Source organism: Vespa velutina, chromosome 16, assembly GCF_912470025.1.
Source record: "Vespa velutina chromosome 16, iVesVel2.1, whole genome shotgun sequence".
NCBI classification, from domain to species: domain Eukaryota; kingdom Metazoa; phylum Arthropoda; class Insecta; order Hymenoptera; family Vespidae; genus Vespa; species Vespa velutina.
The window spans coordinates 2,158,473-2,174,816 of NC_062203.1; the positions used below are offsets into that span (position 1 = coordinate 2,158,473).

Below are 16,344 nucleotides of genomic sequence, written 5' to 3' on the forward strand. Positions count from 1 at the left end.
GACTTCGCCGCTCGAGGAAATCTTTCGACGAAATCGCAAGTTCGCCCTTTGAGTAGTTCCTTCGAGCGTTCGTCAGCAGCTGACCTCATCTTTTGTATCGACTCGTCGATTTTGATTTCTTTTCTCTCCTTCTTTCTTTTTTCTTTCTTTCTTATTTTTCTATCTTTTATTTTTTTCTTTTTTTTTTTTTTTTACCAAAGCGTATCCCGTATGTTAAAACCCATGCATTAGTTTTCTTCCGTAATTATTTTCAAACAAAAGAGCTTAATCGAGACATTGATCGAACGATCGATATCGATTGTGTACGATCGTGTACGCAATTTTATTAAATTCTAATTGGACACTAAAATTTTCAAAGGATCTACGGTCAGAATTGACACTTATTGTTAAAGTTTATTGTAAAAAAGAAATCTATTTAAAATCATGTTCTTGTCCCCTTTCGTCTATGTTTAAAATTTAACATGCGAACTAATTCAATTCAATTTCTTTTGAAAAGAATTTTATTTCTTGTGACTTGATATAAGGTTTTTGGACAAATCTAGGGACTGATATATATATATATATATCAGTATTAATATTATCTGATATTGATTTTAAGGAATGTGAATTCGATACTGAACGACGAAATAAAAGACAGATAACGATAAGATAAATTTGAAGAAAATATAATCGATATATAAATAGAATGAAAATCGAAAAGAAAAGAGTGTTATAAATAAATATTTCGCGTTAGTTAATGTTGTTATGTCTAATGATTCAAAAATGAATTTCCGTCGTTATGATAAGCGAACAGTGTTCAATAAAATTTATGAGAAAATGATGAGCTTTTCAATTGCATATTTACCGACTTCTGAATTTATACACTTATTGGTTTATTGACAGTTCTATAAATGCGAAAGAAAGAACTTTTATCTAATTACCTATTTTACAAAATACAGAATATAAACTTATTACCTAATTACCTGTTACATTGAATCCAAAAAAAAAAAAGAAAAAATTAAGAAATAATCATAAACTTATTAATTAATTAGTAATCGAATTTACAAAATGACAAATACTGGCTGATCTTTCAAATTACTTATTCTTCTTCAGATACAATTAGCTCATATTATAATATAATGAACTTGTCGAGGATAAAAGATTTGCTCTTTCTAACGAACAACACCTTTGATACCGATTGAATTAAAATTTAACAAGGGATCGATTGGATTATGAAGCGAGAACCACTCATGCAAAATTGGTAGAATTTATTAGAATACATTTTTATAATAATATATTGGAATAAAAAAAAAAAAATATATTGAAATATAAAAAATGTATTGGACATATAAAAATATTGGAAACCGTTTATGTCATTAGATGTGTTAGGTGAGCGCATGGATGGCCTAAGGTTATAAAAATTATAGATCATCGATAATTATAGAGGGATAAAATAGCGATCGTTTGATAAATGTTAAGGGCACTAGAAAGCTTTGAAATTTTTTTAAATTGACTCACGTTCAATTATTTATAACAAGGATCGCAAATGAATAGAATACTTTTTTTTTTCCTTTCTACGGGATATTAATTATAACATTATTAAACAAGAAAATCCATCGAGAATCATTTCCAGGTCAATTCTATTGGCCTTTTGACGTGATAAGGACAAACTATGTAAAATCTGGTTTTTACCACGATTCCAATTGAACGAATAAAGGAGATATTTTTAAGGGAATATTCCTTTTTCATGGTAGATATTTATTCTTCTTAAGTTTTTATTAATTATATCTGAATTATAGAAAGTGGAAATAAAATTGACGAGGTGGCGTGGAGATAACGAAAAGTTTGAAAAAATTCGAGATATTTTTTATTATAAAATCGTAACAACATATTTTCTTTTTTTTTTTTTTTTTTCTTTTTCTTTTTTTCTTTTTAATCTGATTTTGATTGGAAATTTCAAATTATTATTTCCTACGATTCTTATCGAGATAACATGATAAAATTATAAATAGAAAAATGTAGTTTCGAAAAAATTGCATTCATAGTTTCGTTACGATAGAATATGTTAGAATAGTTATACTTACGCGATTAAAAAAACTCCTGAAGTTGAAGTTGCTTGTTGAATGGATTTCATTACTCTGTTTCTTGTATGGCTTATGAGTAAGAAAATTGTGGCAGGTCCATTAAACCGCATAACCTTACAAAATCGACCCAAACAAGAGCTTATATCTATTTGGCTACGCGCCATTTTAGATTTTACAATTTCCTGACCACAATTTTGCAAATTTTTTTAAAAAAGTCAAATGCGTAAAATCAAAGTAATATGGAAAATATATTTTCCATATAAAAAAAAACTTTAAATCTCTTTAGTTCCCTTCTAAAGGTATAAGGTATCAGTTTACTTTTTATCCTAAGTAGATCCTTAGGTTAAACATTCTTAACCTTCAGTGAGGAAAATATTAAATATCAGAAAAGAAATATATATATATATATATGTATATATATATATATATATATATATATATATATATATATATATATATATATAATTAAAAAAACAATATTTCGACAAATGATATATTGTTTTATCAAGTGAAATATTATTACTGAAAAACAGTTTTTAATCGACGTATTTTAATTTATATGCGTTAGTCTAATTTGTAAATTTAATGATAAAAGAAACGTAAAGACTGTACGAACTGATACAAAAGAAATAATATAAAAATCTACTGGGAAATATTCATAACGATGAAATATTATATAAAAGACAAATTATTCAACCTTGCATCAGATTTAATACATATTTATTTTTCTTCGATATAAAAACCGCGTTAACGGAATAAATAATTTATACTACCTATCTATCTATCTATATATATATATACATATATATATATATATATATATATATATATATATATATATATATATATATAATAAATATCTTTTTTTGGAGTCACGTAGCCAATTTAACGAATCTCGATGAAAATAATATCCTCTTCTGTTTCGTATTCATCGTAAAGTTTTAATTATGCTAAATACTCGATCGACTTATTAGCAAAAGCAGAGCCGTATCGTCATGGGAATTGCCTTTAGAATTTACCAAGCGAAGTTATACGAAAACAGACATTTACTGACCTGGATCTCTCCATTCCTCGACTTCGTAATCGTTGGGACGTTGACGTAATTTCTTGTTACCGTTTCTACCTAGAGGACAATATACGAACGACGTTTTATCGATATGCTACATCGGTACGGGGATATTGTGTAAGAATAAAGAGGATAAACTACTCTAAATAAGGAAAAGATAAGCGAGAGAGAGAGAGTGAGAGAGAAAGAGAGAGAGAGAGAGAGAGAGAGAGAGGAAACTTCGGCTTCTGCTATATTACAGCAACAGTTTCGCGTAATTAAGCGAATAATTAAGATCATTGTAACGAAGTAAAGTAACTTTGCATATACGATGGTAAGGAAATGCTCTTGTTCGAAGATAAAAGGATAAACAAAATACGAACTTTGATCGCGCGCGAATCCAGGTGTAATTAAGATCATCTTGAGGAAGTAAGTAAGGAAAAAAAAAAAAAGAAAAAAAAATAAGAAGAAAAGGTGCAATGAAGAGAGAAATAGAGAAAGAGAGAAAAAGAAAGAAAGAGAGAGAGAGAGAGAGAGAGAGAGAATATAGAGTTGCCCCAACTACCGTCGTTTAATTAATCTCGAGCTTATACTTCTCACGTTACTCGAGAGAAATCGTTCAAGACGGTGAAAATGGCATAAGTAGAAAATAAAGTTTCGGCGTTGAAACAAAGCGTTAATTACCATTTTTCTTCATTAATGATGTTACGTAATACGGAGATTGCGTTGTTGAGGTGGTCGATGGAGCTGGGATTTCTGTAAATAAATAATATTACGAAAGATCAATCATAAAAATGATTAATTCGAAAAAAAAAAAAAAGAAAAAGAACATTATAAAGATAATTACGTTTCATTGGTGTTCTTCTTTTTTTTTCTTTTTCTTTTTTTGTATAATTCACGATGAAAGGGTATTGTAAATTACAAATAAAATAAAAAGTCTATATTCCTAGTGCCTTTTTTTGTTTGCAATTGTTTGAGGAACAAATTGTGAAGGATCATACGATCCTTCGTTGATTCACTTTGGAAACGTTTGAGTGTATTCTTCGCTTTGTTAAAACGATGATTCAAACATTTGTCGTAGGACTTTAAAATCATTTCTAACTATAATCAGTTGTCGTTCGATGTCGTTAAGCTTGCTCGTTAAGTGAATTTAATGAAAAAAAAAAAATTAAAAAAAAAAAAGCAGACGATATTGGAAGAAATGAAAAAAAAAAAAAAATATATATATATATATATATATATATAAAAGAAAAGAAAAAAGTTGAGATAAAAATCGATATCTGTCTATACCTTACTCGAGATTCAATATCAGAAATATTCGCCCGTTTTTTTCATAATTAAGAAATTTTCAACTAAAGTTCGCTTCTTACGTACACTTATTTTAATAATGAAAGTCTGTAAAACGTTCCTCTATAAATGATTACAAAAGGGAGGAGAGGGGGGGGGAGGAGGAGCGGGGAGGGGACTATTTTTCGAGAAACTTTTAATTCCAGTCAATTTATTCGTAAAAAAAAAAAAAGAACGAAAAAAAGAAGAAAAAAAAAAAAAGAAAAAAAAAACCTATAAAAGAAAAAAGTATGTTCCGTACGGATAAATATATCCTTCGCAAATTTCATCGCCAATTACGACGATTATGTTGGAAAGGATGCTTGACCTCACTCATCATCGATCGACATTCAATGTTCAGACCGTCAATGTCTTATGCAGAGGACTATTGGAAATCAATTATTTTACCATTAGGACGCAGGCTTCATAGTGTCGCCAAATAATTATCTATAATTACGAAGTAATGTTTAACCGATTACGTTCTTAGACACGATCTGACTCAATCTGCCCCCTTTCATGATCTTCAATATCGACATATCAAAAGAAAAGTTACACCGGAAATCTTTTTCCTTCTTTTTTTTTTCCTTTTTCTTTTTTTTTATCTTCTTCTTTTCTTTTCCTCTTTTCTTTTTCTTTCCTTTTTCTGTATTTTTCTTTTTCTTTTTCTTTCTTCTTTTTCTTTCTTTTTTCTTTTTTAATCATAAAAAAAAAAGCAATCGAACGAGATATCATATCGACTCACCATCCAACTTGATAACACCATCTGTTGCCCCCAATGAATTCTGTGCCACACATTTGTACGAACCAAAGTCCTTTGGGCTAACATTTCGTATCTTCAGTAACATGTACTTCGTGTAGTCGTTATCGGAGAACACCGTCACGTACTTGTCACCTGAAACGCCATAATTTGCACGCTCGTTAACTCTAATTACATAGGTCGAGTACAGGTTAAAAGTCGACGCTTCGAAAACTTGAAAATCGTTAAAAACGAACGATCATGTTTCTACGAGTCCTATATCGAGTTTGAAAATATCAAAAACTATAAAAAGGAAGGTGCAAGCTTCGAGCCATCGTAAAAGATAAACGTGTGCAATAAAATCGAACATTACCGGAGACAATCATATCGCCGTTCTCCGTAGTCCAATAATTAATGGCAGTTGGGAAAGCTTCGATGTGACACTCGAGAGTAACGTCTTGTCCAATGTAGGCAGCTTCCAATTGATTTGGAATAGATAGCATTGGTGGAACTGAAAAAGAATAAAATAAACGATCGAATTAATTTTCTAAGATTAACGAATTGTAATACAATCAAACTATTTAACTATAAATATATTTTAATAATATAAAGATTTGAAATTTTATCGATTTTCTATCGACCACTTATTACGCCTCGTTCATCGTATTATAAAGCAATGAAGTCATCTCTGTTATTATCGTTATTTATCGTTCGCATTTGATGGATTTTAAAGCGTATTCTCGCAAACGCTTTACGATCCACTAAAATCCTCCCTTTGTCGGTGTGAGAATTTGAAGCGAATGGTATGCTCGTCTCTTTTCCACCTAGAAGTTAAGATCCTTCTCTCTCTTTCTCTCTTCCTCCCTCTATAAGGGCAAAACACCGTCCTTAAGTTCTCCGATTATTACCGCTGTATCTACGATGGAAGGATGCAGCAGGGCTTCTCTCTTTCTCTCTCTCTCTCTCTCTCTCTCTCTCTCTCTCTCTCTCTCTCTCTCTATATAGACACTTCTGAATCGGTAATATCGTGTCACGGCAGCCGCCTTTTACGAACCGACGTAAATCACGGTTTACTGCGAACGAAAGCACCCTTGGACGAAGCGGCGAAAGACTGCTCTTATAACCTCCTACTCTTTTCCTATCTCTCTCTCTCTCTCTCTCTCTCTCTCTGTCTCTCTCTCTGTCTCTCTCTCTTTCTCTCTCTTTCTTGCATACTTTTCCAAGTTATCGGTTGAATCGAAAATTTCCCAGTTCTATTCTTATCTTCTTCTTTCGTACGTGTGAGATCGATCGATAGATCGATGTACGTATGTACATACTTGAATAGGTCGTCCTTGAACGTCGTTCGGATTTACTTACGCCACCCGATTGCGCTTCCGAAGGAGTCGCTTAAATTATATTACTTTTGCCCTCGTAAAAATTTTGCCTCGAGACCTTTTCGTTGGTTTATGTTGCCTTCTCAAAGTTCGTATGAAAAAGGAAAAAAAAAAAAAAAAAAGAAAGAAAAAAAAGAAAAAAGAAAAAAACACAAAAAAAAAGAAAAATCAAAAAAGAAATAGGAAAAAACAACAAGGGAGAAAAGAAGTAACAAAGTAAAAAAAAAAAAAAAGGAAAAACAAAGGGAAAAAGAAATAAAGATGGGGGAAGAGCAAAATCGTCATGCGTAATTTAAGTGAGCGCGGGTTATCAAGGGATGAGGTGTACAGGGAGAGGGATGATAGAGGAGGGTTGGTTCGAAATGGCTGCATTGGGACGAGCGGACGTACATCGAGCATATCTAGGTCAAGTGGTCGCTCGTAAATCGGTGGCTAAATGAGACGTTGAAAGCCGACCTAATGCATCTTGCTGGACCGAGCTGTCTCTGTCGATGGACAAGCACTCTTTCACTGGACGAAGCTTTTGGAATTAGAAGTTAAGTCCTTCGATAATTTGCAACTTATAAACTTTGATAAATAACTTTATCTCGATAATTAGTTATATAATCATTAATCGTTATATATCTTTGAAAATTTTTTATTAATAAATATTATTTAATACGTGAAGTTGATGTTTTGCACTTTAAAATGATCTGTTTTTCTTTTTTGTTTTTTTTTTTTGTTTTTTTTTTTGCAATTGTTTATGACCTTTCGCTGATTAGTTATAAGCTTAGAAAGATTACGATTCGTAATTATGCACGTAGCAATATAATTCATAGAAAAATGAATAATTTTTTTCAATAGGAGTACATTTTTCATATATATTTTTTCATTTGTCACTTTGCTTTGATCGTAGATAAAGAAAGAAATATTATTGTGTATACGCAAATTTTAAATTTGTTGAAGGCATTTGTTGAAGATATAATATTTAAGAATATTACAATACATTTTATCAAAACAAATGATGCGATATTAATAACGTTATATCTCATATTAGTTCAGTTATCAACAATAAGAAAAGTATATCAAGCAAACATTTCACTAGGAATTATTATTGCTTTTTACTGTATACGACGAGTATGCATAGAAATATCAATACATAAATACGATTATTGTAATTGAAATGTAAATAAAAACACAAATCTCAATCTGTGATTCTTCGGCTTTCAGTAAAAAAATTCTAGATTTTTTGCTTTATTTATTGATTAAATATTACTTATAAGAGATGATTGGTTCGTTATATTCGATTTTTGATTTTTGTGAATTTTTTAGATTATATGCATCAGAAGTATATGACAGCTCATTTTTTGCATAAAACGATATTGAATAAAAAAAAGATTTTTAAATCACTGTATCTTGCTGAGAATGGATCGAATTGTAAAAATCATTTATTTAATTACAATTAATGTCAATTAAATAATATAAATTTTCAATGAAATGAATGTATTGTTTTTAAATCTTCTAATAATGCAAAAGATTAAATATCGTAATGGATAAAATGCTTGCCAATTTAATTTTTACAGAAAGTCATATCGAATCGAAACTTTTAGTGGACTTTTATTACACGAAATTTAATTTTAAATAAACATTTCATGTCAATCCATTCAGCAATTCAGTACACTTTCATCCGATGGATTTTTGTTATTTTTTTTCCTTTCTTTTTCATTTTAATTTTTATGGACGACGTAACTAAGTGATCGATGAATACTAAAATAATGTAAAAAAAAGAGGAATGAATTATTTGTTTAATAGAGCTTACAGTGCACATTGAGAGTAACGCTTTTGCTGACCGATGGTGGTACTCCGTTCGATGCAATACAAAGATATTTTCCCATATGAAGGCGGCTGATCTTGACGATGTGTAAAACTTCGCCATCGATGACGTTTACTAAAACAGAAAAATAAAATGTATCTATCAAACATTTGTCTGAAAGTTATGTTATTTTCGTAGGGAAAAAAAAAAAAAATAAACGAACACGTTTTGGAAATGTAAAGGATCGTTAAATTCGCCTAACGATACGAATTCTCTGATATAATAATTTTCATCGTATTTTCTTGCTTAACCGCGAACGAATCCTTTCGTCCACGATCCGTAACATTCGTAATTTACGCGATAATGGCAAATATTTTCCAAACGGATCGATATTCAAGGTGTTTGCACAGATTCACTGGACGAAGAGAACTGCAACGCGAAATAAATATCTATATGCGTTCATTGTAGCCGTATTATCAGATCGTGTACCAGAGACAATAACGTAAGAGAATAAAATAGATTCTTTTGTTAGATATAGAATTATTTGATAGTTCACATACCGAATTTCTACAATGTGAACTGAATGAAAAGTGCTCTTTATCCTATATCAAAATAAAATAAATATTAAAATAATAGTAAAAGTTTGGCTTATTCTGCATTGATATGATAAAAAAGCTTGCTAGAATGAACAAAGGCAAATACGTTCAGGATTTAAGCTCGGGAATATAATGGCAAGTAGTTGTTCAATTAATGAAATGTACGTGTACATATATTTGATATTAACAAAATGAATATCTTCGAAACTTTTATCAAATTCGTTTCGTTTGAAACATTTTTCTTAATTTTCTATAAAACTTTCTATGACATTTTATTAATATATTATAAACTTAAAAAGATTATGATTTATAATAATACATATGGATACAACAATAAAGGAATAATGATACTAGATAAAAACAAAGTTATTATTATTCTTCTATCGCATAAAGGAAAAGTATCAATTTGTATACGCAATGTTTAAATGTATTAAAGACATTAATAAAAATAATAATAACGAATGTAATATTATGAATGAGAGAGCTAGATCTTGCTCTTAATTAAAATGACAATAAAAGCAACATTTCGTATGATATTACGAAGCGAAAAAATACGATTGACGTATACATTGTTTACTTTACCAATCACAAACAAAGAAAAAAGATATCGTCGTTCTTCGATGCACAATAAAACTTAAATTAAAAAATTAATTAAATTATTAATTAAATTGAAGGAGGAAAACAAAACAAAACAAAACGAAACAAAAAAAAAACAAAAAAGAAAAAAAACAAGAAAGGAAGAAAGAAAGTAAAGGAAAAAAGAAAAAACGAAAGATTTACAAAGGCCTGTAAAGCTTAATAAAAATATCATCCTTTTTGTATTTTTGACCTGATTATAGTCATATCTGTGCTTCGCTATTGTCGACGTTGTTGATTAAAAATACTCTTTTGTGTTTTCTATATGATTATCTTTTAAATGTGCTTTCGTGCATTGAAATCGGTCAAGAGTTGCGACTAGGAGAATTACTCGTGAAGAGGAAACCTCTTGGAAAAGCATTGGGTGGTGAGACCTCTTAAGGGTCATTTAGTCTCGTAAGGATTAACATTGGAGAGGTGAGAGGGGAGTTGGTTAGTATAAACGAGTCGTAGTATAAATTAGTGCTCATTCGCGTCGATGCGGGGTTAGTGCAGCTCGCGGGAACTCCAGCTCACTTTGCATAACATTTTCTACCTCTTCGTAGAACGGCTTAAGAATAAGCGGACAGCTTACGAAAGTAGAAAAAAGAATAAGTGGCTGAGTGGCTATTTGGGAATTAGTACGTGATGTATTTCACCGCATAAGCGTAACTCGGGACAATCGTATTTCATTCCCTGTTCTCTTTATCTCTCTCTCTCTCCCTCTCTCTCTCTCTCTCTCTCTCTCTCTCTCTCTCTTTTCTATTCTTTTTCTTTTTTTTTTTACTTTCCTCTTTCTCCATTCCTTTCTAGCGTTATTACCGACAACAATTTTCAACATATCTCTTTCTAATATCAAGCGAAAAAAAATCAACATATGTACGTTTAACTAATGGATCTTTACAATGATTCATAAAAGAAGCTCATAACGAATTATTACTCGAAGATATTTTTGTAAATAAAAAAAAAAAAAAAAAAAAAAAGAAAAGAAAGGAAGAAAGAAAAAAGGAAAGAAAAAAGACGATAAATATATTCCAATATTATTTTATATAATAGAGATTATTTTGATTTTCTAATAACTATAAAGAAATATTGATCAATTTGTCCGAATCATTCTTGAATCGTATTTACGTAGATTTACTATTAAAATAATATTATTCATCTAAATATCACGTATATAGATATAAAATAGACGTTCGCGATATTCAAATCTATATGATACGATATTTCGTTTTCTATCTCGAACGTATATTATAAAAAGAAGTTAAAATGGAAAAACAGATAGAAGCATAGCCTAAAGCATAGGACGTTGAGTAAACATCGAACGAGTTATCCATATACGTTCTTCATGATCTTTATACTAAACCGTTATAGTAAAGCGTTCTTTGACTCGACCTTTGTAAGGACTCCCTTTGAATCTTCATCCTGATAATCCTCATCCTCTTTCTCTTTCGCTTTGTCTTTGTCATGAACAAACGAACGATGATCGATACAAGCGTGCGAATAATCGCATAAAGTTATGCGACGAGTCCAACGTGAATACGTTTTGACAAAAACACGTTTAAAATCCTCCCTTTAGTATTCGTGATGAAAAGAGAGAGAGAGAGAGAGAGAGAGGGAGAAGAAAAAGACAAGAAAAAACAAAAAAAAAGAAAGAAAAGCAAAAAAAAAGGAAAGAAGAAAAAGTAGAAGAGAAAGAAAGAAAAAGAAATGTAAGAGAATTAAAGGGGTGGAAACAAAAAAAAATAAAGAAGCAATAAAAAAATAAAAAAAAAAAAAAAAGAAATGATAAAAAAAAAAAAAAGAAAAAAAAGAAACAAGAACAAATAAAAAGAGAAAGAAAAAGGCAAAAATGCGAGGCTAAGTTCGAAGATGCCTAAATGCATATATACGAAGGCGAATAACTCAAGGTGAAGGGAGAAGGAAACCAATCGCATTTTCCGATTGTGGAAAGCGCGAAACGCCGACGACGAGCGTCGACGTGTTCACGTCTTTATAAACGATGGTGACCAAGGGTAAAAAGGGTGAGACGAAGAAGGGTTGGCCAAGCGGACAACCAGCGAGGCGTACCAATGCACGACCAAATAAACTTTATCCTGTAGCACGAACTTGGAACGAAAAGAAGTTACTCCTTCTACTTTTTTCCTTTTTCTGTCTACGAATCGTTTCCTATTCTAACCCACCGATACCCCCTCCCTTTCACGCCGTCGCTTCACTTTTTTTTCCTTCTTTCCACGTTTCTTTTTTCTTCTTCTTCTTCTTCTTCTTCTTCTTCTTCTTCTTCTTTCTTTTCTTCTTCTTTTTCTTATCTTCCTTTCTCCTTTACACGTTCTCCATCTTTCTTTTTCTTTAAATCCCGATATCGCGAGTTACTCCAACGTTATATTTTTGTCTCATGAACGATCGTATTAAGAATTGTCGAGGTTCTTTCATTTCCTCTTAAGTTCATCAACAAACTGTTTTAACTTTTATTCTTCTTCTTAAGATTGTTTTTTTTTCTTTTTTTTTTTTTTTTTTCTTTTAAATACAGATGGACGATCTTTTTATTTTTACATTGTTTCTAATGTTCAATTTGTTATGAAGGTGATCCACGTGATTAATTGCTTAGTTACTTACTTACTTACTTACTTAGTTATTCATTCACTTAAGATCTATTTCTTATTTGTTATTTTATATATATATATATTTTTATTTTTTTTTTTATTTTTTTTTTTATTTTTATTATTCAAGATAATTCTATCATTTAGTTCGTACGAACTCTTAGAAAACACCTTCTCCATGGGCCGATCCAGTATCTATATAATCGCGAAGAAAAGTGGAAGATAAGATCAATGAGCATCCAAAAAAAAACCATTTATCTTCTGTAACATCCTTTTCTACCTTTTCACTCGATCATCCGTTTATTTGTTTCTTTATCTATTTTGCTCGAAATCGTTGGACCGTTTCATTCGCCATTTGTCGACTTTGTGCCAGTGAGGATCGTGTCCGGTCCGACCTAAATCTCTTGGACGTCTACAGGTGCAGGTAGTGTTCGTCTCCATTCGCGTTCATCCACCTTTCTTACCTTCTCATCCGTTTTCCTTCTCTTACTACAATCTTTTCGATCGATCCATCCCCGCTGTCTTTTCGTGATAGTTTCGTTAAATTCGATTAGTTTTCTCATCTTTCTCTCTCTCTCTCTCTCTCTCTCTCTCTCTCTCTCTCGTTTTCTTTCTTTCTTCCTTTTTCTTTTTTCTTTCTTTCTTTTTTCCTTCCTTCCTTCTTTCCTTTCTTTCTGTCTATCTATCTTTCTTTCGCTTTCCATCTCTTTGTCGTTCCTTTTTTCTTCATTTTTCTCGAGAGCAGGTAAAGCCGGACTACTAGATGGAAAGGATCATCGAGGGAATGGAGCGAAGCATAGTTCGAGTTAGCAGAGCTAAAAGAGTCGACACGCTTCCGACACCTTTCACGTAGCGACGAGTACGACACCGTCCTATCGTCCTGGGACTATCCAACGAAGGAAGAAAAAAGAGGAAAAGAAAAAAAAAAAAAAGAAAAAAAAAGAGCTGAGGCTTAGGCCGTACATCTCGTACTTACTTGGGTTCTATCTTAGTCCTCGTCAACTCCCTAGAGCTTCGAAGCAACGCGATTGCTTGTCCGAAAGGACGTGTCTCGGCATCCTTCGATAAATCGTGTTACTCGAACTTGAACTTGGTTAAATCGCCTTTCTAATCCTTCTAATCTAAGAACATGATATATAATATGTCCCTTAATATGATAGCTTTGAAATAATTCTCTTTCTCAAGAGAAAATCATTGATAAATGGTATATTAAAAAATATAGGTGAAAAATAAATCACAATGTGTGTACATTCTGTAAATACGTTCTTTTTTTTTTTTTTTTTGTTTTATTCTTTTTTTGTGATCAATTGGAGTATTATTATTAATGTAAACGCGTAAAAATACGAACACGTACACCCATAAATAATCACAATGTTACGTCGTATAATGATATAATTTAGATATATCATAGTATTGTATAATATCGAGTTATCCATTTGTATTTTATTTAATATATTTATATTATTTCCTAAAATATTCAATTATCGATCTCTCATTTTTAATAATGTAATTATTAACTTTCCGAAATTACTTTTACGGGATTCAACATTAATGAAAATTATTTTCCAACTCAAGCCGATTAATTCATAGAACATGAAACAGCTAACCTTCCATTTCCGTGCATTTATAAAACGGCACTTAAAGCAAGTCGATAATGAAGCGCGTTTATAGTCCCGACCTAACGATTCCCTAAGGAAGTCGCATAATCGTTGGAGAACGCGCTTACCGTACTCGAAGAAAACCGCGAAACGACATTCTTCCACATCGAACAACCTTCCATGACATAAATATTTATCAGTATCGTTTGTATAAACGATACGGATCAGCTCGGTTAACTCGGAGATACGGAAAATTCGAGTTTCACGAGATTTTTCTCTATAAGCACAATGACCTTTTGGATTTTGCCTTTAGTTTTCGGAAGAAATGAAAATTTAAATTGAAGTAGAAATTAAATCCAATTTTTATCCGATATTCTTAATAAATCCTTGAAAAATCTAGAAACGTATAGCCAAGGATCTCACCTTTTCTCGTTTTATATCTCGTAGGTAAGCTTTCCGTTATAGCTTTCTTCGTAGATAATTCACAACTTTTCTCATAGCAAGTAATTAAGAGAGTAATTAGCATCGATCGAGATGAAAGTCGACTAGTCTATGAATGGACAAGGTCTGACGTTACGTTTTAAAAGAATTAAGGAGAACGTCCATTATTTATAGGAGAATCTCTTTCGTTCGCTCGAACGTTTCTTGATGAGCTCGATCGAAGTGCCACGCCTTGCGTTCTCCAAGAGCTTTCTCGATTAGGTACGTTCGCTCGATTATGTCTAACGTCGAATGTTCCAATTCGAAAGGTTTCTAGGTCGATCGAAATGACGAACGACTAACGTGAGTATATTATATCCCTGATAATATTAAATCTTAATCTCGTTTTCTATTAACCTCTATTTCCTTTATTATCAATGTATTTTAGATTACCTCGTTCCTTTTTAGTTAGTTACTTGTTCACATTGAATTTTAATTATTTCATCAAATAATAATATTAGTTAAAGTTTCAATAAATATCATAGTCATTTCAAATTTTCATTAGATAGTCTCGATAGGGGTCTTTACATTAATGAGAACGTTATCAATTCGATTGATTTTTATCTTAACGTTAATATCTCTTTTAGATTATATCCATCGACACTTTCAACTTTCGTTCGTTCACTAAGATTGGATTAACAGACGTTCGGTATTGTTCTCTCGTTGCAATCCTCTTTCTGACTTTCGATCCGGCTTAAAAGTGAACTTCGTAGGATGCTCGATTAAATCTTAATCTCGATAAACACAGTCTGCCCTCTTAATTGTTCGATCATTTTCTCTCTCGGTTCGGTATCTCTGCCACGATATCTTCGAGTTTTCAATTGCCCAATGAAGCGTCCTAACCCCAAGGATTCGTTCATTTATTGGAAACTTATCACGTGATCTAAACGAGCAATTTCTGCGTCCTTGCTCATCCTCTTCGCGAATGGTTTGGAAACGGTGACGATGACGATGGCAACCAATAGTACACGTTTCGGTATTATACGTCGTCCTTGTTAAAATAGAGCCCAGTGTCAGTTCCTAATTCCTGATCTGTAATGGTTTAATTTACACCGAACGCATCCGTCCAACCACGAACGTCATTCTCCATTTGAGCGTAGTTACGTGCGTACAGCGGAAGGCTCGTTGTTATCGAGTGGAGGTTATTGCTCTATACTCCTCCCTACCCCTCCGCACGATGTCCAACTTACCAAGAGCGCCGAAAATCATCGAACGATAGCCATTGCCAGTGGTACGTATCGTCAATGAAGATCATGCTTAATTAATCGTGATAGAGAACTCACCGATCTTGCCATCGTAGTTTATGCTCTTGCCATCAGCCCGTCGCCACATGACGTAAGGGGCAGGATAACCTTTCGCTTTACAGGTCAACGTCACATTTGTTGCTTCCCTTACAACCATGTCCGTACTGGTATCCTTGTCAATGATCGATGGTGGTACTACAAAATAAATACTTTTATTATTCGAACGTTTGGATCATAGGAGAAGGCTATGATAAATTAATACTAGATTTAAGGACATCGATTTTCCTTTTTTTCTTTTCTTTTTTTTTTCTTCCTTTCTTTTTTTCTTTTTTTTTTTTTTTTTTTTTTTTTTTTTTTTTTAACCGAAATCCATCATATCGACATTAGTTCAGGACGTTGCATCAATCAAACTCGATGTAAAAAATTAATATCCGACTATTCTTTTACTTTGAGCATATAAAATTATTTAGATATCGTTCAAATTGACAGATTCCGTAAATCAAATATTAAATATGTTAGATACATGCACGAGATAGAAACGGAAATTAGAAAGGCAGGAGGAAGGTAATATTTATGTAAGAAAATTCATTCGCATTGAGTGACGTCATGCTATCATAAAATCGATCTTACCGACAACTTGTACATAACCCTGCCTATATCTCATAGGGTCTGTGTTTACTTGACACATGTACCATCCACGATCGCTCTCCTGCGTTTTCTTTATATGAAGATACCACGAGCGATGGTCGTTGTACGATAGAGAGATCCGTGGGTTCTGGGTAATCACATTTTGGTGGATCGACAATATCGTTTGAGTATCGACCCGTACCCAAGCCACCTGAAAACACGTTATAGCGCAAAGGCTCGTTCGTG

The 16,344-nt window shown here is 32.1% G+C and overlaps 1 protein-coding gene across 4 annotated transcripts in view; it reads right to left on the minus strand.

The window, feature by feature from the left end:
• LOC124954653 (lachesin-like) overlaps positions 1–16,344 on the minus strand; it is a 138,001-nt gene that overhangs the window by 1,900 nt on the left and 119,757 nt on the right. For 2 of the 4 annotated variants that reach the window (XM_047507895.1, XM_047507897.1), the window contains 7 exons: positions 16,102–16,309; positions 15,511–15,666; positions 8,345–8,497; positions 5,544–5,681; positions 5,177–5,326; positions 3,793–3,864; positions 3,118–3,186 (listed from right to left, as the gene is read on the minus strand). In XM_047507895.1, the coding sequence (XP_047363851.1) occupies positions 3,118–3,186; positions 3,793–3,864; positions 5,177–5,326; positions 5,544–5,681; positions 8,345–8,497; positions 15,511–15,666; positions 16,102–16,309 (946 nt within the window). Of the gene's footprint in view, positions 1–2,063; positions 2,177–3,117; positions 3,187–3,792; positions 3,865–5,176; positions 5,327–5,543; positions 5,682–8,344; positions 8,498–15,510; positions 15,667–16,101; positions 16,310–16,344 lie in introns of all 4 variants that reach the window. The other 2 variants (XR_007102601.1, XM_047507896.1) reach the window with 2 other exon arrangements.